The sequence below is a fragment of the Juglans microcarpa x Juglans regia genome, chromosome 2S (assembly GCF_004785595.1).
Source record: "Juglans microcarpa x Juglans regia isolate MS1-56 chromosome 2S, Jm3101_v1.0, whole genome shotgun sequence".
NCBI lineage: Eukaryota > Viridiplantae > Streptophyta > Magnoliopsida > Fagales > Juglandaceae > Juglans > Juglans microcarpa x Juglans regia.
The window spans coordinates 7,573,991-7,600,139 of NC_054597.1; the positions used below are offsets into that span (position 1 = coordinate 7,573,991).

At 38.6% G+C, this 26,149-nt stretch overlaps 2 protein-coding genes across 2 annotated transcripts; one reads left to right on the top strand and one right to left on the bottom strand.

The window, feature by feature from the left end:
• Window positions 1-4,356: 4,356 nt before the first annotated feature.
• On the bottom strand, window positions 4,357-13,424 carry LOC121253264 (protein LIKE COV 2-like). The gene is made up of 7 exons (XM_041153262.1): window positions 13,142-13,424; window positions 7,374-7,426; window positions 7,136-7,245; window positions 6,097-6,264; window positions 5,655-5,752; window positions 5,179-5,305; window positions 4,357-4,829 (listed from the first exon to the last, which is right to left on the bottom strand). The coding sequence occupies exons 1-7, from the start codon at window positions 13,247-13,249 to the stop codon at window positions 4,729-4,731; spliced, it is 765 nt and encodes a 254-aa protein (XP_041009196.1). The 5' UTR covers window positions 13,250-13,424; the 3' UTR covers window positions 4,357-4,728.
• A 6,908-nt stretch (window positions 13,425-20,332) lies between these two features.
• On the top strand, window positions 20,333-25,549 carry LOC121253060 (ribonucleoside-diphosphate reductase large subunit). Its single transcript, XM_041152956.1, has 17 exons — window positions 20,333-20,874; window positions 21,231-21,292; window positions 21,408-21,495; window positions 21,681-21,944; window positions 22,061-22,301; window positions 22,372-22,448; window positions 22,614-22,784; window positions 22,881-22,973; window positions 23,066-23,215; window positions 23,313-23,399; window positions 23,531-23,695; window positions 23,782-23,901; window positions 24,030-24,232; window positions 24,307-24,456; window positions 24,542-24,689; window positions 24,940-25,023; window positions 25,107-25,549. Exons 1-17 carry the CDS (start codon window positions 20,647-20,649, stop codon window positions 25,203-25,205), a joined length of 2,430 nt encoding a protein of 809 aa, XP_041008890.1. The 5' UTR covers window positions 20,333-20,646; the 3' UTR covers window positions 25,206-25,549.
• The last annotated feature ends 600 nt before the right edge of the window (window positions 25,550-26,149 follow it).

Below are 26,149 nucleotides of genomic sequence, written 5' to 3' on the forward strand. Positions count from 1 at the left end.
CTCTTTTTCAGCTCATTTTGTTATTCAAAATCATCTACTACAAAGACTTTTTTTTTTCCAGAATTTTTAAAATTAATTAATTAAATCAATTTCTTTTTAATTTTAATCATGCCATGCATATATTATTAGTAACTAATAACTAGTAACTAGTAACTACTACATATATACTACTTATATTTTATAGTCTTATTATCTTATATACTAAATTATTAATTACTAGATAAATAAAAAAAACTCCACTAGATGTTTAATACACATTACAAACAAAATTAAATTGTCTTAAGCAACAAATAACAATTGTTTTTGAATAAAACTCAAAAAATCTTCATTCTTCAGTCTGCAGTCTTCGACTCTTCAATCATCAATAGTTGTGATGTATGATGCTCCTAACTCTATAAGAAAACACCAAATAATCAAATTATCAATATTAATAAATTAGGATAATGAAAACAAATTAAATTAAATAATAAAAATAAATGAATATGGAATTGAATGAGAAAAAGTTAAAAACACATTACCAGATTCTACTACAAAACTCTCAACATTATCCATGGAGTCTCGAATATCAATTGGCATTGACGGATGTCGCAACCAATTCTGAGTACAAATAAGTGCATCAACAGTTCTTGGAGCCAAAGAACTCCGAAAAGGATCAAGTACTCGACCTCTCGTACTAAATGCGGACTCTGATGCAACCATGGAAACAGGCATGGCTAACACGTCTCGTGCAATTCTCGCAAGTATAGGATAGTTAGGCTCATTCACTTTCCACCAATTCAACAAATCAAAAGATTGACTGAATGCCTCACAACCATTTGATAAATACCGATCAATCTCTGTTTTGGTAGATGTAGATCCAGAGGCAGTCGATGCTTGCAACCACTCATAAAAAAGTTGTGACTCAAGATCGTCTTCAACATCATCTGGAGTTGCAGATGACGGAGGGGAAACATGTTCTCTGCTACTCGAGGAAGAACCGAACGTAGCATTATACTCCTCATACATGTCTGATAATAATTGTCTCACCCTCGACAATAAATCTTCAGCCCAATTATGATCATAAATTTTTTTCAAGTGAAAAGTAAGAAGCCCCAACTTACTACGTGGATCAAGGAGAACTGCAATCAACAACAACAAATTCAGTCTATCCAATGAACCCCAATACTTATCAAATTTCATTCTCATGCTTATGGTCATGCTCATCAAACAAGTATTCTGACTCTCACACAGTCTAACCAACTCTTTTTGGAGCCTACAAATCTCTAAAAAACTTGTGTTTGCCGTGACATGTAAAGAACCAGAAAATCGACAAGTGGCATCATAAAATATTTTTAAAAATTTTACAAAAACCGGCACTGTCTCCCACTCGTCAGCTCTAGGAGGCCCAATGTTTCCATCCTTAAAGTAAGAAAGAAAATTGTAGTCCTCACTCTCCATTCGCCTAAAAGCCTTTTCAAATTTCTCAGCAGCCTCCAACATCATGTAAGTTGAATTCCATCGGGTTTGTACATCAAGGCACAACATTTTTTTACAATCAATTTTTTCCTTTTCTGCACATCTCTTAAACTTGTCTAATCTTGCAGGGGAGGAGCGCACATATCTAACAGCATTTCTAACCATTGTAATGGCATCATCACACTCCTTAAGACCCTCATTCACGACAAGATTTAGAATATGAGCACAACATCTCATGTGCATATACTTCCCTTCCAACATATTCTCCGTCAAAAAATGTCTCAAATATGCAATTGCAGTATCATTTGAGCTAGCATTATCAACAGTAACAGTAAATATCTTATCAATGCTCCAATGAAGGAGGCACGATTCAACATATTTTCCAGTGGTATCCCCTCGATGATTAGGGATTAAACAAAAATTTATAATTTTCTTCTGTAATTTCCAATCACTATCAATGAAATGGGCAGTTAAACACATATAATTAAGATTTTGTACCGATGTCCACGTATCGGTAGTTAATGAAATCCTCATTCCCCCATCTTTGAATAACTTTTTAAGTTTGGCTTTTTCAGATGCAAATAGTTTCATACAATCTCTTGCAACCGTCACTCGACATGGCACTTTAAATCTAGGTTCAAGCAACCAAACCATCTTCTTAAATCCTTGCCTTTCAACAATTCTAAATGGTAATTCATCGAGAATTACCATCTCCGCAAGCGCCATCCTCACAGCCTCCTCACTATATTTATGAGTTACAAGATTTCTTAAAGAATTATCACTCTCTCCAAACCCCTCCGAGGATACCTCACCTGCCAATGTTGTTTGGTATTTATCTAAAGGCCCACACTTATGAGGATTTTTGAGACATGAAGGTAGATGGTTTTGCATAGTTGAAGTTTCGTTCCTCTTCGAGTGGCAAGCGTATATCTTACCACAATAATTGCACTTGGCCTTAGGATCATCTACGGAACAACCCTCAACTTTTGTAAAATGATCCCAAACAATTGACGGATCCTTCCCCTTCCGTTTCTTAGGAAGTGGACAATTACTACTATTAGGGGCACTTGAAGTCGAGGGTTTTGGTATTTGGGAGTTCGAATCAAGATCAATTGGACTTGACGAAGAATCCATCTAACATGTAAAAACAAGAAAGAACAAAAAATCACCACAATTGTTAATTACACAGCAGCTAGTTTGCAACGTGGCAAACATCACAAATCTAAGATTCTAATCTACATTTTAGATCGCTCATAAATCTCACAAATTATTTTACTTTCAATAAACATCACAAATTATTTATAACATAAACATTCATAAATTTTACTTTCAATAAACATCACAAATTATTTTTTTTTCAACAAAATTACATCCAAATTCCAATCCGTGAATGGCAATGCACACTGCGAAAATCAATCAAAATTCTTCATCAAAATGATATTCACTATTTCAATCATCTCAAACAAAGCAAACATAATCCCTAACCCTAGATTGAAATATCAAATCAGAAAACAAAAACCCTAATCCAAAAATTGATCCTCGGGTTCTAAATAAAAAAATACAAAATACTTATAAATAAATAAATCTCAAAATCATACCTAAAAACAACAATGGAGAGTCGGTCTCGGGTTCCCTATGGTTTGCCGGAGGAAGTCTCGCCGCTGCTGGACGGTGGACTGCTGGGCGTCGGTGAGCCGTGAGTGGCTGGAGTCGTGGACAGCGATGCGGCGTCACGGCTCGAAATCGTGGACAGCCGAGGCCCAAAATCGTCGAATGAGAGTGAGAGTCTGAGACCGAAACGGCGAAATCGTTAGCTGAGAGAGAGAGAGAGAGAGAGAGAGAGAGAGAGAGAGAGAGAGAGAGAGAGAGAGAGAGAGGGAGGCGGAAAGAGAGTGAGAGTGAGAGTCTGGGGGTTGGGGCCAGCTCGGGGCGACGGGGACAATATGCCCTAGGGCTGAAACGGCGCCGTTCGGTTTATTTTTTTTTCTAACTTTAAGATGAAAACGACGTCGTTTCACTTATTTAAGTGAAACGGCGTCGTTTAATAAATGAATATATTTAAAAATATATATATATATATATATATATATATATACGGCGTCGACCTGTTTTTCGATTTTTGGTTAGTTCAAACCGCAACCGAACCGGCCAACGCCGGTTTTGATGATTTATCACCGACGGCCGACCGGTTCCCTACCGGTTTCGGCCGGTTCCGAGCTCCGGCGGTCGGTCTGAGTCGGTCTCGGCCGGTTTTACAATTTTCTGTACAGCCCTAAGTGCGCACTCGCACTTGCTCATCGACATCCTTTCCGAATTTGGGTAATCTAATCACAGACTTGTCCGCCAGATGAGCAAGCGTTTCGATGACTTTCAGTGAACCAAACATATTTCCAAGACCGCTGTCAAAATGGAGGAAAACCCCGAGAAAGACTCAAAACGTTTCAAGTCTCAAAAGCATAGAACCATTTCACTCAGATTTGGCAAAACCCTGATTGCATTTGTCGATGTTGTAGAATGAACATTGCTATTGTTCTTTATGTTCCTTGTTTTATTAAAATCATACACGCTAAATCGATATCCTCTACAGGATTTTAATAAATTTGGTTAATGCTGCTAATAATTATGACTTGTACACCTTGCTAGCTTAAGAAATCGTTTGGATTCGGAGATAAGTTGAGATGAGTTGAGATGGGTTGTGAATAGTAGTGAGATTTGTGAGTTAAAGTTGATGAATAGTAATGAGATGAATTGAGATGAGTTGTGAATCCAAATATCAAATTCGATTCAAGTTCTGTTCCAGTTTTCTGCAATCAGGCAGGCTTCTCTTTCTGTAAACAGAACAGAATACGAAGATACTAGAAGGACCAGCAACTTTATTTGTGATTATCTACACTGTCCCAGTTAAGTTCTAAGGAGTTGGAAACACATCACTATTACTTAAAAAATGTAAAATGCAACAAGTTATACGTTGTCGGGTTTTCCACTCTCTTGGGGACCAAAGACATAATAGAACAGACAATATGATCATGGTACAGACATACACATTCCCTCCAGACACCTAATATGACTTTTTGCTACAACATATAAACTCTGACCTAAAAGAAATACAAAACAAAGCGTGCTTGATAAAGGATTTATCCTGAAGCCTGCTGCTATATAACCCGGGTAATGTCATCATTCCTGTCATCAAGCAATACTTTTTTATGCTCACAAATAGTTTCGGGATGTGAAAGTAATTACAATGTTACCAGGCATGCCTCTTCTTCGATCCCATTAGGCCATTCTGCTCAGAGGGATTCTCTCATTAGGTCGAGCAACCCTTTCCAAAGGCGAAATTGTTTGCGGCATTGTCATACCCCCAGAAACAATGATCTTTGTAGTATTGCCCAAAAAGGTGAGAAAAGCAGATAAATGTCTATACTGAAAGCTTAACAGAGAAAAGTTCAGCACTCATGTATCCCCTTCTGTTAACATTTGTATTATTTATATTTAAGCCAGGCACTCCTTTCACAGAGCTGCATCCATTGAGATTTGAACACCCCCATCTATTAGACTTGGGCCGACAACCTACTCTACCATTACCAACGCTTTTTGAGGTATCCAAGTGTGATATCAAAATGGGAGTATCATAGAAATTTGCCTTCAACAATAATGAAGAAAATGACCAAGATTTGTTGTCACTGACTACTAGCTGTAAACAGTGCAGTAAAACAGAAGACATACCTATGCCTTCTCGGATAGAAAGATTTGGTCTTAAGATCTCTTTGGTGTTGACTAGAAAAATATCACCAATGTATAGATGGTTTGTTGGAACAAAAACACTACATAACTCTTCGTCTTCATTATCTCTCTGCAATAAAAACCAACCCACAAAAGAAAAGAGACATAATTTGAAAAACACTAAACAGCAAGACGATATGATTCGTGTAAATAGCCACAGGATCCCACAAAAATCAGTAGAACTCTTTGATCAGACTATTTCTATAAAGGAATAGAAACATTCACATCAGAATGAGCTGTCGTGAACTTCTTTTTTTATGTATCTTCAAGTGAACTTCACAGAAACAGCCTACATTGTTATAAAACAATAACAATAACAATTTTTCTGAAGGTCACTCAAGCATTAAGGTTAACATTTTCAAGTGAATATCTGTTTCTTGGGATCAGTTTTGAAAGACAAAAGTGAATTCGAAGAATACCTGAAGGGTGACACTTGATGTGATAAAACCAAAGGCATATTCCCCAACACGTGGGTGACGGATAATTGCTACCTCCTTAAAAGCTGTCGTATTTTGGTCTGTAGAAATGGCATCATGCCAATTAAAAGTACATAAATAGAATTTCCATGATTGGGCTAACAAAATTGATCAAAAATAAAAATTTAGGGCCAGAAAAGTAGCTTCTATCATAACATTTAAACACCTGGTGGAAGGCACCACATACAAAATGCATTTAAATCACCAGTTGCATTACTAAGAAGAACAAAACAAAACTGATCTCCACCCCCCTCCCCCCCCCGGGGAACTCCATAATTTGGAGCAATATTTAGTAACAAAGCAATATGATATTTTTTTTTTTTTTTTTTTATAAGTAGTAACAAAGCAATATGATATTATGAATGGAATTTTTATAATTGGTTACCTGGAGAAATTGCAGCACTAATTTGTTTGGAGGTTGAGTATATATGTCTAATGAAAGGCATTCGCTTAATGAACCACTCTCCAAGTGAGAAAAGAGTGCCACCAATCCAGGACGAAACAAAAACACCAACAAAGAATACAAAAAGTAAAGATGTAATAAACCCGAGTCCTGCATCAGAAACCCAAGTGTCATGAGACACATAATCAAGGATGTAGAACACAAAAGCACATTGAAGAATAATTGCCTAGAATGTAATAACAAAATAAGAAGCCAGGATAAAAATTGGGGGAAGCAGAAAAATGGCATCATATCATGCACAAGTTTTTTTTTTTATAAGTTCATATCATGCACAAGTTTTTGCATCAACAAATTGAATATAAGGGCATCATACCCATCATAAGAGTGAACATTATTTGAGACATGGTAAAGGCATTATAGGCCAGTCAAGCCATGCTGAGCAGCCATCTACAATATAAATCGATATGATCCACATCATCATTGATCCTTTAATGCCCACAAGCACAAAGGTTCCCAAACAACTTGGCATTCCAACCCAACCTTGTCACGTTCTAGACAATTTCAATCATCCTCCCCACACTAAATACTCGGTTCATAATCCATGAGACAAAACTACTTGCATTATTTTTTTTAGTGGCACTGAGGTCCAAGACAAAGCCCAAACTAATCCCGGGAGTGCACAGATCCCAGACAAGGAGTTTCCTACATGTGCACCTCGCATAATTCAAGGGAAAATTCCTCCAGTACGATGACCCAAGGAGTGTGGATGTGAAGTTTCAAACTTGGGACGTCCAGTTTATACGGCTTGCCTCAGGACCACTACGCCATCCCTTGGGGTTACTTACCAATAAGGATAAGAATACTTGAACCTAGTTATCTAGCAGATAAAGTAATGTTGAGTAACTTAGCATGGTTTACAATATCAACAATATTATAAGGCAGAGGTGGATCTATATTTGCTCCCCATACTATTCAAAAGGCAGCATTCATCAAAATAACTAATAGTTCATCCAAAACTTACCGAATATGTCAATGCCAAGCTGGGCATATAGTGGACTGAAGAAACCATCAACAAATTGAATAAACCACCAAGTAATGAAAAATGTAACTGCAACTGGGAAAAGAACTACACTGCAGTTTCATAATTCAATATAAAATCATTATTGGAGATAAGAAACTTTTTTTTTTTTTTATAAGTTATTGGAGATAAGAAACTGATAAGCAATAAGCGCATCAAGAGCAACAGTTGAATTTATTACCATCCAGTCATAAACTTCTTTGAGACCCAACTCTGAAGAACAAAACAGCAAGCCTGAACAAGTGAATGGAACAAGAAATTAGAAGCTAAAACATTTTAAGTTCTTTTTTTTTTTTTTTACAACATAACAAAACCTATCCAAACAGGAACATGTAAATCCAAACATATTCCACTCAAAAAGTGCCAATATACTTAAGCAAGAGTACACAGTAAATGTTTAATATGCCAATATCCTAGTTGGAAAAGGACTCGATTCAATCCAGGTAATTTGTTATTCAATACTATAAATAGGACGATCCCAATAATCTTCTTAAACCATATAACCTAACTCTGGGATTGAGACAGATTTTGAGGCTAAGTAGGCGGAAGGGGAAAAAAAAACTCAAACCCTCCCTTCTCTCAATAGCTTCCTACTAATATTCCAATTTGTTTTTATAGAGAGTGCGTCTATCTCGCGGGTAGGTTTGGATAGTAAGATGAGATTTTTTGTTTTAGATGAAAGTTTAAAATATTATTTTTTAATATTATTATTGTTTTGAGATTTGAAAATGTTGAATTGTTTCTTATATTTTGTGTGGGAATTTGAAAAAATTGTAATAATGAGATGAGATGAGAATAGAATTTTGTGTCTCATCCCACTTGCCAAACATAAGTGTGTGGTGGTGCAGCCCAAACCATCGATGGCTCCATTGGCCGTGTCGTCAACACAGATAGAGTCCACAGCGGCCAACAAACCAGCGGAGTGATGTAGTAATTCCGAAAGGGTATGAAGGTCTGGATTGGAAGAAATTTGTTGTCTAATTACACATAGCCGCTGCTCTGTTTTTCTCCATTCATGTTGATGGGTCAAGGAAGGAAAGCCAGAAGAGGACATCGGGTCAAGAGAACATCAACTTGCAGTTGAAACAAAAAGACCAAAGAACAACCACGGTGGCAAGCCGATCATATGCGGCAGCTCTGAAGACGGGTCATTCTTTGGTAACTCAGATCACGCAAGCTCAAAACCAGCAAAAGGAGTCTAACTCCTCTGAAAAAGAAGAGTATGGCAGTATGACTGAAAAAGAGATGCGCAATACACTAAAGGAGATGGAAACCCAGCTTTTTGAGTTGAAGGTAGCGACCACTTTTTTGTCTACGAAAATAGACTTGCTTTCAGCTGGAGGCAATAGGGCTGTAAGAAACGAGCCCAAGATAGGCCCAAATCCTTTAAGGCATGTATAGGAAAACGAAAAATCGGTTTCTGCACAATCCCTATAACTAGATCCAAGAGAATGTGGTGGATCAAAAGGAAAACTAGGTCATTCAAAGTGGGTTCTACATCGAGTATCGGCATAGAGATGGCCGAAATGGAATGCCCTCCGCCACAGGTGACACAGAAAAGGCCACTAGTCGGTGTTACGCCCTTGGTCAGTGTTCTACTTGAAGAAACTATGGCACCCACACCAAAGTTGGAGGAAAAGGGTGTAACACCAAGGTCTAAGGGAGATGTAGGGTCCATCAAAGTTGCACAAAAAGGGTCACCGAGGGGTGGCGCACCTCTAGTCAATGTTCTCGACAACGAAATGACGGTACCCACGCCGGAGGTGAAGGAACTTGATGTATTGCCGAGACTTGTCGCCAACCCAGAACCTCCAATGGTGAACACGGCCTCACCACTCATGGCGAAGAGAACCAATTTGTCAATATCTACTCAAACATCTTGTGATAGCAACAATGTAGATGTTGAGGAGGTAAGGGATTTGAAGGCAAGAGATTTTTTTTTGTTGGGGGGGGCGATATGGGTTTGATGTTGGTGCTTTGTGAGGAGGAATGTTTAGGGCTTGGTGTACAGTTGGGAGCTATGTCTGGATAAGATGTTGCCACCCTAGTATCTCTTCCTCTGATAAACAACATAGCCAGTTCATCATCGGATGGGATTTTGTAAAAGGTTAAGGTTAATGAGATACAACAGTGTGTGGAGATTACATGTGAAGGATTTAATTCATAGCACTACTCACTGCAATTGAGGCAAGTCACTCGCTTAAAACAAAATCAAGATTTACGAAGAGCAGGGAATTAAAGCGTCTTACTTGGGCAATCAACTACAACAACAATGGAGGTAATACAAGTCGAGGGAGGACTAGAGGGAGGGCATGAGTATGAAGCCTTCCTCCATCCTCGTAGGATCATTCGGGTGGAGTATTGTATACACCCAGTGTACTTGGTTACGCCTATTGATATTAATACATTTTTACTTATAAAAAATAAAAGTATTCCAATTATTGGAAAAAGTCATTGAAGCCTTATTTGCATTTGATACTTCTTTCTTATTGGCACCGAGTGTGCAGGAACAACGTCCCGACTAATCTCAAAGGTACACAGGCCCTTGATAAGGAGTTTTCCACAAGTGCACCTCGGATAATTCAAGGAAAAAATACCCCCAGTCCGATAGCCCCTAGAGATTGTTTGCACCCAAGGGGATTTGAACCTTAGACATGGGGGGAGCATACCCCCAAGCCCAAGGCCTTTGCCACTTGAGCCAACCCCTAAGGGTTATTTGCATTTGATACTTATTATCATTGAGTTAAAAAGATTTGATCCTAGCATGTTGCTACTGTATGGCACAAGTACTTCATTGAGATTGAGATAGTCACTTTGCAATAAGGGCAGAGGATACAATTTTTTTTTTTTTTTTTGTGAGAAAAGGAGCCATGAGAAATGACTATATATTTGGAGGGACTAGGGAGGTTCCCTACTCATTCATATGTGATATATGTGTCGGTGGTGGAATGTTTAGGGCTTGGTGTACAGTTGGGAGCTATGTCTAGATAAGATGTTGCCACCCTAGTATCTCTTCCTCCGATAAACAACATAGCCAGTTCATCATCGGAGGGGGTTTTGTAAAAGGTTAAGGTTAATGAGAAACAACAGTGTGTGGGGATTACATGTGAAGGATTTAATTCATAGCACTACTCACTGCAATTGAGGCAAGTCACTCACTTAAAACAAAATCAAGATTTACGAAGAGCAGGGAATTAAAGCGTCTTACTTGGGCAATCAACTACAACAACAATGGAGGTAATACAAATCGAGGGAGGACGAGGGAGGGCATGAGTATGAAGCCTTCCTCCATCCTCGTAGGATCATTCGGGTGGAGTATTGTATACACCCAGTGTACTTGGTTACGCCTATTGATATTAATACATTTTTACTTATAAAAAATAAAAGTATTCCAATTATTGGAAAAAGTCATTGAAGCCTTATTTGCATTTGATACTTCTTTCTTATTGGCACCGAGTGTCCAGGAACAACGTCCCGACTAATCTCAAAGGTACACAGGCCCTTGATAAGGAGTTTTCCGCAAGTGTACCTTGGATAATTCAAGGAAAAAATCCCCCAGTCCGATAGCCCCTAGAGATTGTTTGCACCCAAGGGGATTTGAATCTTAGACATGGGAGGAGCATACCCCCAAGCCCAAGGCCTTTACCACTTGAGCCAACCCCTAAGAGTTATTTGCATTTGATACTTATTATCATTGAGTTAAAAGGATTTGATCCTGGCATGTTGCTACTGTATGGCACAAGTACTTCATTGAGATTGAGATAGTCACTTTGCAATAAGGGCAGAGGATACAATTTTTTTTTTTTTTTTGTGAGAAAAGGAGCCATGAGAAATGACTATATATTTGGAGGGACTGGGGAGGTTCCCTACTCATTCATATGTGATATCTGTGTCGGTGGTGGAACATTTCTTCCCTTAATAATGTGATGTCCTCTAGTTCCACTTAGCATTATTTTCAACCAACAAAACCTCTTGAAGAATGAATGATGTTTCTATCTTCACATCGATAGAATCAACACCACCTTGAAGAACTGTCATGTTCCAACAAAAATAAGTTCATATGCATGTTGTTGGTGAAACTTTTTTCCCTTAAATTCAGGGATGTCCTCTAGTTCCACCTACTACATATCCTTTTATTAACAGCACCCCTTGAGATAATTGAGATGATGTTCCTATCTTGAGGAGCTTATTACCACTAATAAGTGCTTTGTTCAAAGTTATATTCGCAAGCTGGTGAAATAATCAGCAATCATTAATCTACCCCACGTTCATTTATAACGTCCAATTGGTCTCTCAGTTATTACAATAGGTCTCTCACACGAGAGAAAATAAAAAGGTTCTTCCCTATTGACAACAACAATAGTGATCAAGATAATGACAAAGAGGGATTTTCAATGAACTGAAACAATTTTGTCACATTAACAGAGACCCATACCTATCCAAAACCTTCAAAATAGAACATGATATAACTTCAATAGCAGATCATTAACGACTCAATATCCTAAAAGTTTATGTTTATATGTTAAGGGTATTATCGACCCTTCACACAGTACCAGCACGCAGCCTAAGGACCACAATGCAGTTACGTAACAATTCCCCTGCAAAGCCATCCTCTGCGTGAGCTACATCATGCAACAACATTCTCTTTGTAACAATATTTGATTCTTCCAGAATATTCTTTCATAATCGTATATATAAGGTAAATGATTGTAATAGAGTAAATGATGAATGAAAATACAACCAAGTGTTTATTTCAACATGGTATACAGAGCCACTAAGGATTAAACTCCAATGGCGTCTCCTTCCTCCCCACCCTCTCCTACGAATCCCTTCGCTAACTCAAATCCATTTGCTTCAAATCCCAATCCCAGCCCTCCCCACTCAAATGTCTCTCATACTATTTCTGTTAAACTTACTCCCGATAATTACCTCCTGTGGAAATTTCAATTGGTCCCCTACCTTCATGGCCAAAGACTATATCAGTTTGTTGATGGGTCTTTCCCCTCTCCTAAATCACTGCTAGATGGCTCCACTCTTAATCCTGAATATGAAACTTGGTTGCAGCAGGATCAACTGGTTATGTCGGTCCTTATTTCATCTCTTTCCAAGCCTCTTATGGCACAAGTTGTTGGTTGTGCTTCAGCAAGGGCTGTTTGGCTCTCACTTGAGTCAACTTATGCTTCAGCATCCCAAGCTCGCCTCCTTTAAACCCAGTTTCAACTGGCCTCCCTCAAGAAAGGCGGTGACTCAATCTCTGTGTATTATCGCAGAACTAAAGCTTTGGCTGATATAATGTCTGTTGCGGGACGACCTCTTCCTCCATCAGAGTTTGTCCCTTATCTTCTTGCTGGTTTAGGACCTGATTACGACCCTCTCATGCCATCAGTCACCACCCGAATTGAACCAATTACTCCTGAGGAATTGCTGGATCATCTCTTTGCTCATGAAGCACGACTCCAGCACCATTCTCAAACAAGTCTTTTCTCAAACGAGGTATCTACCAATTATACTGTAAAACAACATCCTGCACAACGTGGTGGTCGAGGTCCTAATCGTGGTGGACGAAATCACTACAGAAAGCACATCACGTATCTTATTACAATCTAATATGCGTTTTTTCTATCATCAAGAATGATCGTTCCATGAATACCATGGATCTTACATACACACAGGCACAGCCAACAAAAAACACGTTTAAACATTAGAAAATATAGATATCGCATTTGAAGCCAAGTAACGTAAAGCTTTAGTAACCTTTTTTCTTTCTGGGACAAGTCTCGAACTATCACCCAATCTTTCCTTACATTTTACGGTACGAAAGTGGTTAAAAAAAATGGTAAATAAATTTCAAAAAGAGCCAGGATCCAGTAGATCCGCGCAGTTGGAAGTCAAAGCAAATACTTGGAGGGTAGAGGGTGAAGAATAGAGAGGGAGAGAGGAAAGCCGGACCTTGCGAGTGGAGGAGTTAGGGGAGCTAGGGGGAGACTTGGGAGGATCCTCACCGCCATTCTCAGCTTGACTGAGAGGAATGGAAGTCGATTCCTTTTCTTCCGCCATTTTTCTTGCGCTTTTCAGCCGGTGAAAGACTCCCTGCGACTTTGAGCGAGGATTTCTACTGTTCGCGTGTGAGGGAACAAAAGAACGAGATCGATGAGAGTTTTGCCAAATTAATAAATAAAATAATTGATAATACAGACTTTAGACTTTGAAACGAAGCAATTCATTTGAAGTGACAGTGTCACCGAAGATTTGCCTCCCAAGCAATCCCATAACATATAACTAATTTGACTCAAAAATTACAATTTATATAGCTAATTTTTAAATCGTTTTTATGCTACTTTTATTTCAATCCACCTTTTTCAAATACTTCATCTTTTATTATCCATGTATAACATTTAAATACAGATAGTGTATCGAGATAAAAGTTAAATGAAATATTATTATAATATTATTTTTTAATATTATTATTATTTTAAAATTTAAAAAAATTAAATTATTTATTATATTTTATATAAAAATTTAAAAAAATTATAATAATTAAATAAAATAAATTAAGATGAACCTTGTATCCAAACCGAGCGTCTTAAATGCAAAAATTGTATGACTCTAAAAAATGAAACAACTTTTCATTAACAAAACAATGAAAAAGAACAAATTATGACTATTGAAAATCTTCATAAGAAAATACAATTAGATGGAATGACACATATAACCTCAGCAAGATTCTAAAAACTAAGCCTAGAAAGAATATAGTAATTAAAATAAGAAAATATGATGGTTCGATAAAAGAATAAAATATGGTCATTAGATATAAAAAAATATATGTATTGAAAAGGTAGATAAAGAATACAAAATAATATATATTTATCATAGAGAGTTAAATAACTAATTCCGCATGTGGTTTTATAAGTTTTGAGTGAAATAGTTAAAATGTAAAAAGTGATATATTATATATTAGCTAAAAAGTACTCGAAGTTTTGCCTACACCAATGTGAATAGTAAATAATTTACACCGTCCAAATTTCGTATAAAGTTTTGAAAAAAAAAATAAACTAGTAATGAAAATGTGAGTTTTTTTTTAATATTATTTTAAAAATATATATATATATAAATTGTTTTAGTTTTCACTCGCCTTTTAATTATTAGGGTATCACGTCAATGAATACTGCGTGGTCAATGATTAAAATGATAATGTATATCATTTTTCTCTAGATATTAATCTTAAATGAATTGAACTTAAATAGTGATATATATTTTCCGTCTCTTAATTTATCACATTGAAATATAAATTAATCATACTAAGATGCTCACATGTTTAAATATTTTAAAATTGTATCTAATATAGTAATATTATTAAAAAAATAGTTTTATTTTGTGACAAAGCCTAAAGATTGTTCATCTCGCGGAGTTTAATGGCGTTACACATGCAAGAAGGCCTATTACGTACTCGATGTCTCAAATCATTGGAACTTAGAAGAAGCTTGGCCCAATTTGGGCCATCATTTTTAAAATTTATACCGCAAACTTCAACAAATTAGGAAATCTCTATTTCAAAAATAATTTAATTATTGTATTTTTAAAAGTGATTAGATTGAGTGGGGATATTCTCTAAAGAAAAATTATATTAATCGTCCTACCACACATTACACACTATAATTATATTAATTGACGACAGAAAGAGCACGTGGGCAGAAGAACTTCATGTTGTCATGTGGGCCTACTGGGTCACAGTGAAGACACTAACAATGAAAACTCCTTTCACCCTCACTTATGGCCACGAGGCGATGCCGCCAGTAGAAATCGGGATCCCCACATACAAAGTTCAGCATTTCAAGCAAGACTCCAATGAAAGGCGGCTGGATAAACAACTTAATTTGTTGGAAGAAGTTAGATTGGAGGCAAAGATAAAAATCGTTGCCAACAAAAGAATGACCGGGCGGTGCTTCAACAAGCAAGTGCACCCGAGAGCATTCAAGGTCGGAGACCTTGTACTCAAATAAACAAGAACAACAATGTGAGACGAAGGAAAGCTAGGCCCCCGATGGGAAGGCACCCACATGGTCACCGCCACTAATCGCCCAAGCTCTTACAGGCTCCGAGACTACCAAGAAAATGAGTTGCCACATCCTTGGAACACCGAACACTTGCGAAAGTTTTATTGCTAAAGCTAGCTTAATTATTGTAAATTTATGTTTATGTGGATACACTACAAATTCTAATGAAATAGGTGTTGTGTTTCAATATCAAGTTTTAGGGATATAACAAAATCTACATCAACGTATTCGTCATCAACAAAATCTATATCAACGTTAATACTCATCAACAAAATCTCCATCAACATAACTCCATCGGCTATTTACCTCCTCACGTGACACCAAAAGGACGAGCTACACCAGAGGTTGTTTTGTCCTTCCCTCGGAGGAGTGCGGGTGGGCCCTCAACTACCCGAATATAAAAATTTACATTCCTCGTGAGCATCAACAAGCAAGAACGGGTCTAGTTACAGATTACCAGAACAACGTACCTCCCATGAGGCCAAAAGGGTGGGGTGAGCCAAATGCCACTTTGTACTTCCCAAGACGAAGAACGGGTCTAGTCCTGAAGTTGCTCGAAAAAATTACCTCGACCTCTGCTACAACGAAGTGTGGGATTAGCGTCAGTCTAACCCAAACTTATAATTTCCTGCGATGTCAACTGGAGGGAGCGGGTCCAGTCTCAAACTGTCCGAATAACCTACCTCCACACAAAGGATGATACGTGAGCAGGAGGCTCAACCTCCTTGTCCTGGAGAGCGGGACTAGCCCCCTGACGGCCTGAACAACTTACTCTGACCTCCATTGCGGAGAAGGAGCAGACCATTCACATTTATATTACTTTCTGAATTACCTCTCCCACGGGGTATTAAAGGAATGTGTGTAATGCCTAAAGTTGCTTTATCCCTCCCCTAACGGAGTGTGGGTTAGTCCTCAGCTACCCGAAGAGAAAGACTTACCTTCCTTGTAAGCATCAACATGTGGGAGTGGGTCTAGTAGCAGACTGTCCAAACAACCTACCTCCCTATGGACCAAGGAGGCGGGTCGAGCCAAAGGCCGCCTAGTCTCCCCGTGGCGGAGAGCGGGACCAGTCCTATGGCTACTCGAATAACTTATCCCAACCTCTGATGCGATGAAATGTGAGATCAGCGTTAGTCTGACCTAAACTTACATTCATTGCGGTGTCAATGGGCGGGAGAAGATCTAGTAGCATACTGCCCAAACAACCTATCTCTTGTGGGGAACAAAGGGATGGGTTGAGCTAAAAGCCGCCTTGTCCCTCCCGCGAAGGAGAGCAGGTCCATCCCCGAGGTTGCCAGAATAGTTACCCCGACCCCCAAGAGCGAGTTCAGTAAGAGACTGCCTAAACAACTTACCTCTAGCAGAGAACAAAGGGACGGGTTGAGCCAAAAGCTGCCTTGTCCCTCCCGCAAATGAGAGCGGGTCCAACCACAAGGCTGCCTGAATAATTACCCCGACTCCCATTGCGGCGAATGAGTGGAGTAATCACATTGCTGTCCAAATTACCTATTCGGGGGGCAAATGGGTGGTTTGGCTTGAGGCATTTCGACCCCTCTCCGATGGAGTGAGGGTAGTCCTCAACTACTCGGAAACAAAGACTTAACTCTCTTGTAAGCATCAATATGTAGAAGTGAGTTTACAAACAGATTGCCCGAACAACCTACCTCTCCGTGGACCAAGGAGAAGGGTCAAGCCAAATGCCACCTTGTCTCCCCACGGTGGAGAGCGGGACCAACCCCACGGCTACCCAAATAACTTACCCCGACCTCCGCTATGAAGAAGTGTGGGATCAGCGTCAGCCTGATCCAAACTTGCCATTCCCTGTGGTGTCAAAGGGCGGGAGCTGGTCTAGTAGCAAACTACCCAAACAACCTACCTCCTGTGGGGAACAAATTAATGGATTGAGCCAAAAGTCGTCTTGTCCCTCTTGTAAAGGAGAGCGGGTCCAACCCCGAGGCTGCCTGAATACTTACCCCAAACCCAATTGGGGTGAAGAAACGGACCAGCCACATCGCTGTCTGAATTAACTCTTCGATGGGCAAAGGGGCGGTTTGGAGTGAGCATTCCGACTCATCCCTGATGGAGTGCGAGCCGAGTCCAACGACTGCTCGAATATTGTACCAAAGAATGCTGAATCAACAACATGGTAAAAAGTAGCACGCACAATGCGTCATAAGCCAAAAGGCCCAGTTACATACCAAAAGAAAGCACATCAATGCAAAAATAAAGAAAGGAAGGACTAGGCAAGGTAAAGCACATCCAAGAGACAGACGGCAAAAAGGAGGAAATTGACGTAAAGAAGAAGTCTAGAGACATTGGCCTAGTTGAACAGTATCGCTAAAGGCCCCAAGGGGACAATCGTCTGATAAGGGCGAACAAAGACAATATAAGTACAAGAGCTGTCGGCCAGTAGAGTCGTCAGGAATAGATTGGGTGCTAGCAGGTAGAGCTTTGGATGACGGCATTTCCCCCATGCCTAATGTCAAGCCTATAATTTCTCGTGACGAAACCTGTAACACCTCGCTCCCTAATAAAGACATTTTTTTTTATAATTTTCAATAAGCCAGTGTACTACTAAACTTGACTAAAAATTTTTCTTTTTGACGACGCACTAGATGCAAAAGATTTCATAATAAAACAAACTTTATTAAATACTTAAAATTCAAAATAGAGTCTGCAGTAGCACTTATTTAAAAAAAAAATACTAAAATCTCATGTGCTTATCAAAATAATTTATTTAAACTTAAATCATAAACTGAACATGACATAAAGTATCTAGGCCTCTGCCTAGCCTCCCTGGCCTGCAGTCTTATCTTCATAAATGCCATCACATGGGGTGGTTTAAAAATATAAAAATATACAAAAATGAGTCGAATACTCAATAAGTAATACATCATACAGTAAATATAACAAACATAAAGTTTCTTGAAAAACATGCATACTTTTAAATACGTACGTAAATAACATGAACATTAATTTATTTTTCACTTATTATAGGCCGATACCCACTGTTAACCTCCGTGAGTTAGGGTTAGCAAATCTAAGCAGATTCGGATTCCGCTCATGACTGCGGGTTGTAGAATCCATACATAAGGAATATATACTGGGAGCACTATCAAGATGTACGACCTGACAATGTAATATGCCCATAACATAGGTACCGTCTTCATATCATAACATAGGCTGTTACATATCTTATAATTCATACTTCATCATAATCATATTTACATACTTGTCATATCATTGATTTCAAAAGAAATCACATACATACTTGTCATATATTTTCATATCAAATCATAGATTTCAAATGAAATCACATTCTTTCATAAATGTCTTGATATATGTTTCCTCATATAAAATCATAATTTTCATAAATATTTTAATGTATAAATCTTCACATAAAATTATGCATGGCTTTTCATAAATATTTTAATTCATAAGGCTCACATAAAATCATGTATTTTCATAAATAATTTAATGCATAAATATTCACATAAAATCATGAATTTTTAATAATTTTATCATGACTTGGGTACGTAAAAAATAGTTTCCAATGGAGAGCGTACATGCATAATATTTTTATAAAAGACATGTCATTTACCGTACATATGTGTAAGAGTATGATCATGCTACTTACCTCGTTGCACTAATCCACTATTTTCGGCACGTAATCGTTCACCTATAAAAATAAACACGTAGTTTGCATGAATTTCTAATCACACATGTGATTTTATTTAAAATATAAACTACTAAAATAATCTATATTTTCATAATTCCTAAAATCTTTCTAACACTAAATTATTCTCAGTTGTTAATTCTAAAAAGTAGGGACATTTTTATGATTTAACTAACTCACCTAAAATTCATTCTACTAGTTTCATGCATTCGGGAATGGGTTTACGCGAGAGGCAATGGGCAAGGGCTTACCGTGATCAACAACTAATGGCGGCTCGTGGCTAGGCGCGGTGGCAACTCCGACGAGTGGGTGACTATGCAATTGAGATAGAGAGAGACGAGATGAATGAGAGGAGGAACGGCGTGAGGGAGAGGAGGCAGGTTATCGAGAGAGAGGGCAGTGGTATTTTCACCATGCGTTTTGGGGAGGTGCTGCCATGCTTGGAGATGTTGACTGCCACGGTGGTGGAGGTGGTTCATTGCTGGGCAACTTGCGAAGGGAAGAGCTGTGCTATGTTTTCAAATGCAAGAACAGAGGTCCTTCGGTGAGGTTGAGGGTGTTGTTTTCTAACGTGGGTTCACAGCTGACTTTGGTGGTGAGGTTTGGGTGGTTGGTTGGGAGTCATGATGGAGTAAACGATGTGAACCAACTTGGCAGATGTTGTTTTCGGTGGTTTACAGTGGAGGAGAGGTTGTTGGTGTGGGTGATATCGGCTTTAGTGCACGTTGGTTTGTGGATGGAAGGCTCATGGTGTGCAGTAGTTTGAAGTTGCACGGTGGCTGAGAGGGATGTCTCCGATGCTTTTTTTTTTCCTTGCTTAAAATAGGGGATGCATTGGCCGTGTGGAAGAGGTGGTGACTAAAACATAGGCTCTCAATGGTGGCGATGAGGGTGCATGAACGTTAGGTTGGGTGCATGGATCTGGTTTTTGTGGCGGTTTGTGCGTCTGCCATAAGCTGTGACCGTGGGGGAAAGGTGTGGGTTGCTGGGTTCGACGATGATGGTTCTTGGTGCACTGTCGTGTGTGTTGTGAGGTGTCCTCGTGGTTGAGCTATGGCGAGGGTAAAAAAATTATAAAGTTACAAATTATTTGAATATAATTTTTGTTATGAAATTTGAAATAATTGTATTGTTTTTTGTATTTTATTTAGAAGTTTAAGAAAATTGTAATATTTAAGTAATAATGAGATAAAAAATTTAAAATTTAAAAATGTTTTATATTTAAGTAACATTTGGCTAAGAAATATCTTCGATTTTCTGGTAATATTTGGTTACCCAAACTAATTCTTAAGTCTAATTTGGACATTTATTATTTTATTATTATTATTTAATATTTTATTATTACTTTTTTACTATTGCTCATAAAATAAGAGAATACCCAAGGCAACGTCCATCTCCTCCGCCAATTTACCCGCCACCGCACTCAGCATCTCAGTCAAGCATTTAATAACGCGAAATTTGGCGCCACGATTTCAAATCGCACCGAAAAATCACAATATTAAAGAGGGAAACTCCAAATGCCAGATAGACCAAGTAAGCCCTAATCATCCTCTCCCCGCTTTTCAAAACCGTGTCTTTTTATATGGTCCGCCTCCCCCGCCCCACAAAAAATTGTAGGCTCGTCGCTTCATATCATCCCCTCCGTGCACCAGACCTGTTCGACGATATTCCTCTCAGAGAGGCCGATACACTGTAAGGGAGAGTATCGGACTGTCATTTAGAAAATGTATGTTGTGAAAAGGGATGGGCGGCAGGAAGCGGTGCATTTCGACAAGATCACTGCTCGGTTGAAGAAGCTGAGCTATGGGCTGAGTATGGAGCACTGCGACCCTGTCTTGGTCGCCCAGAAGGTCTGCGCTGGGGTCTACAAGGGTGTCACAACCAGTCAGCTTGATGAATTGGCCGCTGAAACCGCCGCTGCCATGACTGCCAACCATCCTGACTATGCCTCCGTCAGTTTTGCTACCATTTTTTTTTTTTTTGGTCATGTTTATTTAATATACATTTTTTTGATGCGTTTGGTTTGGTTATGAGAATAGTTTTTATGAGTTTTGTCTCTGGGCCTGCTTTGATTTCACAACTTCTATTGAGTTTTGTGTGACTTTGTTTGAACGACTTGGAAAGGTAAAATCGACTACTGTTTTGTTGTAGATTTTTTATGTTTTCGGTTATGTGCTAAATTTAATTAAAAAAAACTTCTGTAATATTCTGTCATATAGCAGTGTAATTTATGCTGTGTTGACCAAATTGATGCTCTGAGCTTAATATGTGATTTGATCTACTCATTCTTGTGATTTGTATGATGCAGTTGGCTGCAAGAATTGTTGTCTCAAATCTTCACAAGAACACAAAAAAGTCATTCTCAGAGACGTAAGAATCACTCAAATGAATCATATTTTAGTTCCTTTAGATTCAATTAGGATTTTTGGTTGAATTCAGAAATTAAAAAGTTTTTTCAGTTGACTTTTGCAAGTGTTCAATGCAGGATCAAAGAAATGTACAACCATTTTAATGAGAGATCTGGCCTAAAGGCTTCTCTGATTGCCGATGATGTTTATGAAATAATCATGAAGGTACTCTGATACCACTTCAACTAAATGACACTCATGTTATTTTATAAACAATTATGGTGTAGGTTTGCTAAATTATTGTTATTGTTTCAAATTTCTTGAGAAACCACATTAATCTGCTTTGAGTTCTGACATATCAAGCCTTGCTAAATTGTTGAATATTGCCTTTATTTATCAATTTGCTTCAGAATGCTGCTCGCTTGGACAGTGTGATCATCTATGATCGAGACTTTGACTATGATTACTTTGGTTTCAAAACCCTTGAGAGATCCTACCTATTGAAGGTCCAAGGAAAGGTTGTAGAAAGACCTCAACACATGTTGATGAGGGTTGCTGTTGGAATTCACAAGAATGACATTGATTCTGCTATCAAAACATACCATATGATGTCTCAGCGGTGGTTCACTCATGCGTCTCCCACCCTTTTTAATGCAGGGACTCCAAGGCCTCAAGTATGTTTGGTGTATATGCTTGCTAGTACTTTTTTTTCCTTTTCTCTTGCCCATCATTGCAATGCCCAGGGGAGAGATTGTTATTGAGACTTCGTTTTGTTGATGTAATTTGGCAGTTGAGTAGCTGCTTTCTTGTGTGTATGAAAGATGATAGCATTGAAGGCATATATGAGACCTTGAAGGAGTGTGCTGTTATCAGCAAATCGGCTGGAGGAATTGGTGTTTCTGTCCACAACATTCGTTCCACTGGCAGTTATATTCGTGGAACAAATGGTACATCTAATGGCATTGTTCCTATGCTACGTGTTTTCAATGATACTGCACGTTATGTTGATCAAGGGGGAGGCAAGAGAAAAGGTAAATTTTTGTTGCTTTCTTGTGAACACTGTTGGAAGGGTATCTTGTTCTAACTGTATACTGTTTGTAGGTGCTTTTGCTGTGTACTTGGAGCCATGGCATGCGGACATGTTTGAGTTTCTAGATTTAAGAAAGAATCATGGAAAGGTATGGTAAAAGGCTCATTTTCTATCTGGCCATGAAGAACAGTGTTTCTCCATTGCCTACAAAGTTATCCTCATTTATCTTGTGTGTGAGGTTTCGCTTTCTTCAGTTTGAGTTGTATCAGCTGCCATTTTCATAGTGTATAGTGTTTGAAATTTATCTTTGTAGGAGGAACATCGTGCACGAGATCTATTTTATGCACTTTGGGTGCCTGATCTCTTCATGGAAAGAGTCCAAAGTAATGGACAGTGGTCATTATTTTGTCCTAATGAGGCTCCAGGTTTAGCAGATTGTTGGGGTGAAGAGTTTGAAAAACTGTACAGCCAGTATGAGAAACAGGTATATTCAATTTTGACCTGGCTTTATTTTGGTTTTATTATATGTGTTTTGTGGTTTACTGGGATTTATTTATTTGATCATGCTGTTTTTTTACAGGGAAAGGCAAAGAAGGTTGTCCAGGCACAAAATCTTTGGTTTGAAATTTTGAAAGCCCAGATAGAAACAGGAACCCCTTATATGCTTTTCAAGGTCATCAGTGGAAATCAATTTGAATTCTATTATGTTGTTTCATTTTTTTTTATTTGTGCAATATTTACTCATTGCTTTTCTTTGTTCTTCAGGATACTTGCAACAGGAAAAGCAACCAGCAGAATTTGGGAACCATCAAATCTTCAAACTTATGTACGGAGATAATTGAGTATACAAGTCCAAGTGAGACTGCTGTCTGCAATCTGGCATCAATTGCTCTTCCACGATATGTCAGGGAGAAGGTTTGACATATCTTGCAAGCATAGTAACTAAGTTTCCTGTTTGTTGTTTTTGGAACTGTTGTTTATTGATTTGCCCTTCATTGTTGTCTATCATTAGGGGGTTCCAGTGGAGTCACATCCATCTAAGCTTGTTGGAAGCAGAGGCTCTAAGCATAGATTTTTTGACTTTGAAAAACTAGCAGAGGTTGGAGTCCTTGTTGATGCCAAATTGTTTAAATATTAGTCGCTTCAAAAAAAATATCTTGCTGTTTTGCGGAACGTCAATTGTTAAAGAGTCTGGCTTGTAATTTAATTTTACTTGTGCTGTTGGGACAGGTCACTGCAATTGTAACTAAGAACCTCAACAAAATAATTGATGTTAATTACTACCCTGTTGAAACTGCAAGAAGTTCAAATTTTCGACATAGACCTATTGGTATTGGAGTCCAGGGTCTTGCTGATACATTCATTTTGCTTGGCATGCCATTTGATTCACCTGAGGTAACACTTATTTGTGGCATTTGATACTCTCTTTACGTTGACTTGAATCATTGAAGCTTTATAGTTGATTTTGGCTATGGATGCAGGCTCAACAACTTAACAAAGACATATTTGAGACCATATACTACCATGCACTGAAAACTTCTTCTGAGTTAGCTGTAAAAGAAGGGACCTATGAGACATATGATGGCAGTCCTGTGAGCAAGGTATTTTTATTTGGAGAATAACAGCAAAGGTCAACGGAGTGCTTAATTGATAATCTATTACTGTTTAAAACTCTTGGTCTTCATAAAATGTCCCAACTATTTGCTTAAGTGGTCATTGTATTGCACAGGGAGTTCTTCAGCCAGACATGTGGGGTGTAACACCTTCAAATCAGTGGGATTGGAATGCTCTTAGGGAGATGATATCTAAGAATGGTGTTAGAAATTCACTTCTTGTAGCCCCCATGCCAACTGCTTCCACCAGCCAGATTCTTGGAAACAATGAGTGCTTCGAACCATATACTTCTAACATATACAGCCGCAGAGTTCTAAGGTTTGATTTGCCATCCTGTATTTCAGTTTTTTTAGTGCTGTCCATGGTTTCCTTACGTCCTCTCCCTCTCTCAGTGGTGAATTTGTTGTGGTGAACAAACACCTTCTTCACGACTTAACTGAGATGGGCTTGTGGTCTCCTGCAATTAAGAACAACATAATTTATGAGGATGGCTCTGTTCAGAAAATACCAGAAATCCCCGAGGATCTGAAAGTGATTTACAAGTATGAAATTGCTTTTACTTGGTATTTCCCCTATTCTGGAGTAGTCATTATTTTTTGGGTGCGCTAAGACAATTGCTGCAATCAGAACTGTTTGGGAGATCAAGCAAAAGACATTGGTTGATATGGCTGTTGATCGTGGTTGCTACATTGATCAGAGCCAGAGCCTCAATATACATATGGACCAACCCAATTTTGGGAAACTTACCTCCTTGCACTTCTATGCATGGTCCAAGGTATTAATTCTGCATGACAAGAGTTTGGGAATTAGATGAAAAAATCCTGCCTTTAAAATTCACAAGATGTTAGATGTGATGAATGGTTTCATATATAATATTAGCAATAGGTTGTACGGTTGAAGCTCGTTTCTAGTTTTGACATTCTGGGAAGTAGATGTTTTGTTTCTCTTCTTGTTCATAACAAGAATGTTTAACGCAACCTGCTCTGATTACTTTTCTTTTCTTCTTGTTCCCATGTGTATGAAAGGGTCTGAAGACAGGGATGTATTATCTGCGATCACGAGCAGCAGCTGATGCTATCAAGTTCACTGTTGATACTTCCGTTCTCAATGTAATTGTCACTGGTGATAATCAGCTCCTCTGTTTCAGTTATTTTCTATATCTAATTCATGGAACGTGTCTTTGATAATGCAGGAAAAGGCCAAAGTGGTGGATGATGACGTTAATACCAAGATGGCACAGATGGTATGCTCTCTAACAAACCGCGAAGAGTGCATGGCTTGTGGAAGCTAAAGAGTGGTCTGACTCTGTTCTATATGGAGTGGCAGAAGATGTGCTTCTGGTTTGAGATGCGTTCGCTATGTGCGCGTGCATAGTCTTTAATGTGCAGTATAATGTAATTGGCTTGTGTACTAATCAAACACTATAATGTTTTTGTTTAAGTTACTTATAAACCTGTGTATAGTTTTTATGTTGCTACTTGTTTTTTTCCCCCGTTTTCAATGTGCGGTATTGCTGCAGGTTGTTAGGTATCTGTATTGACTCGTGCTCTTGCAGTACCAGTCACAGACTGGAGCTGAGTTTGTACATAAAATCAGCTTTAGTCCAGAAGATAGTGTGGTTGGAGATCTTACAAATTTACTGATCTCTGATTCGCTGAAAGGATCCCCGTAGATTCTCCTGTGCTTGCATGTTAGAGCTTTGCTAGCATAATGTCTCGGAAACCTGTGGATGCCAACCTTGCATTAGCTATTTCAGGTTAGACAACCTTCTGGGGTTTTCGAGGAAATGGTTGGGCTCTAACTCCAACGGAGTCAGAACTTGGGCCTTTGAACTTCGATTTCAACCTTGGGTCGCTTCGACTTGGATTATGGAATGTCGTAACTGATTTTGGCATTGGGCTACTATTATGGGCCTTTTATGGAATTTACTTTTGGGTTCCATGTCTGCGATGCTATTTTGGGCCTTTTAAAATTATTTTGGGCTATGGATGTTTGGTGCCATCTTGTGATGTGAGAATTTACCGAAGCTTGATACGTGAGACAGTTGCTAGAGAGATTATAGAGATTGTCGTGCCGTTCGTTGGCGACGGTGAGTTGGTGATTGCCTTTGGAAAAGACAGAGAGATATAGAAAGACAGAGAAAGAGAGATGGTTGTGTCATTTGTACGAGGCTGTGATCGAGTGGTGACTATCCTATGCCTTATCTTCTGTGGGTGATGGCGAGCACCAAGTGGT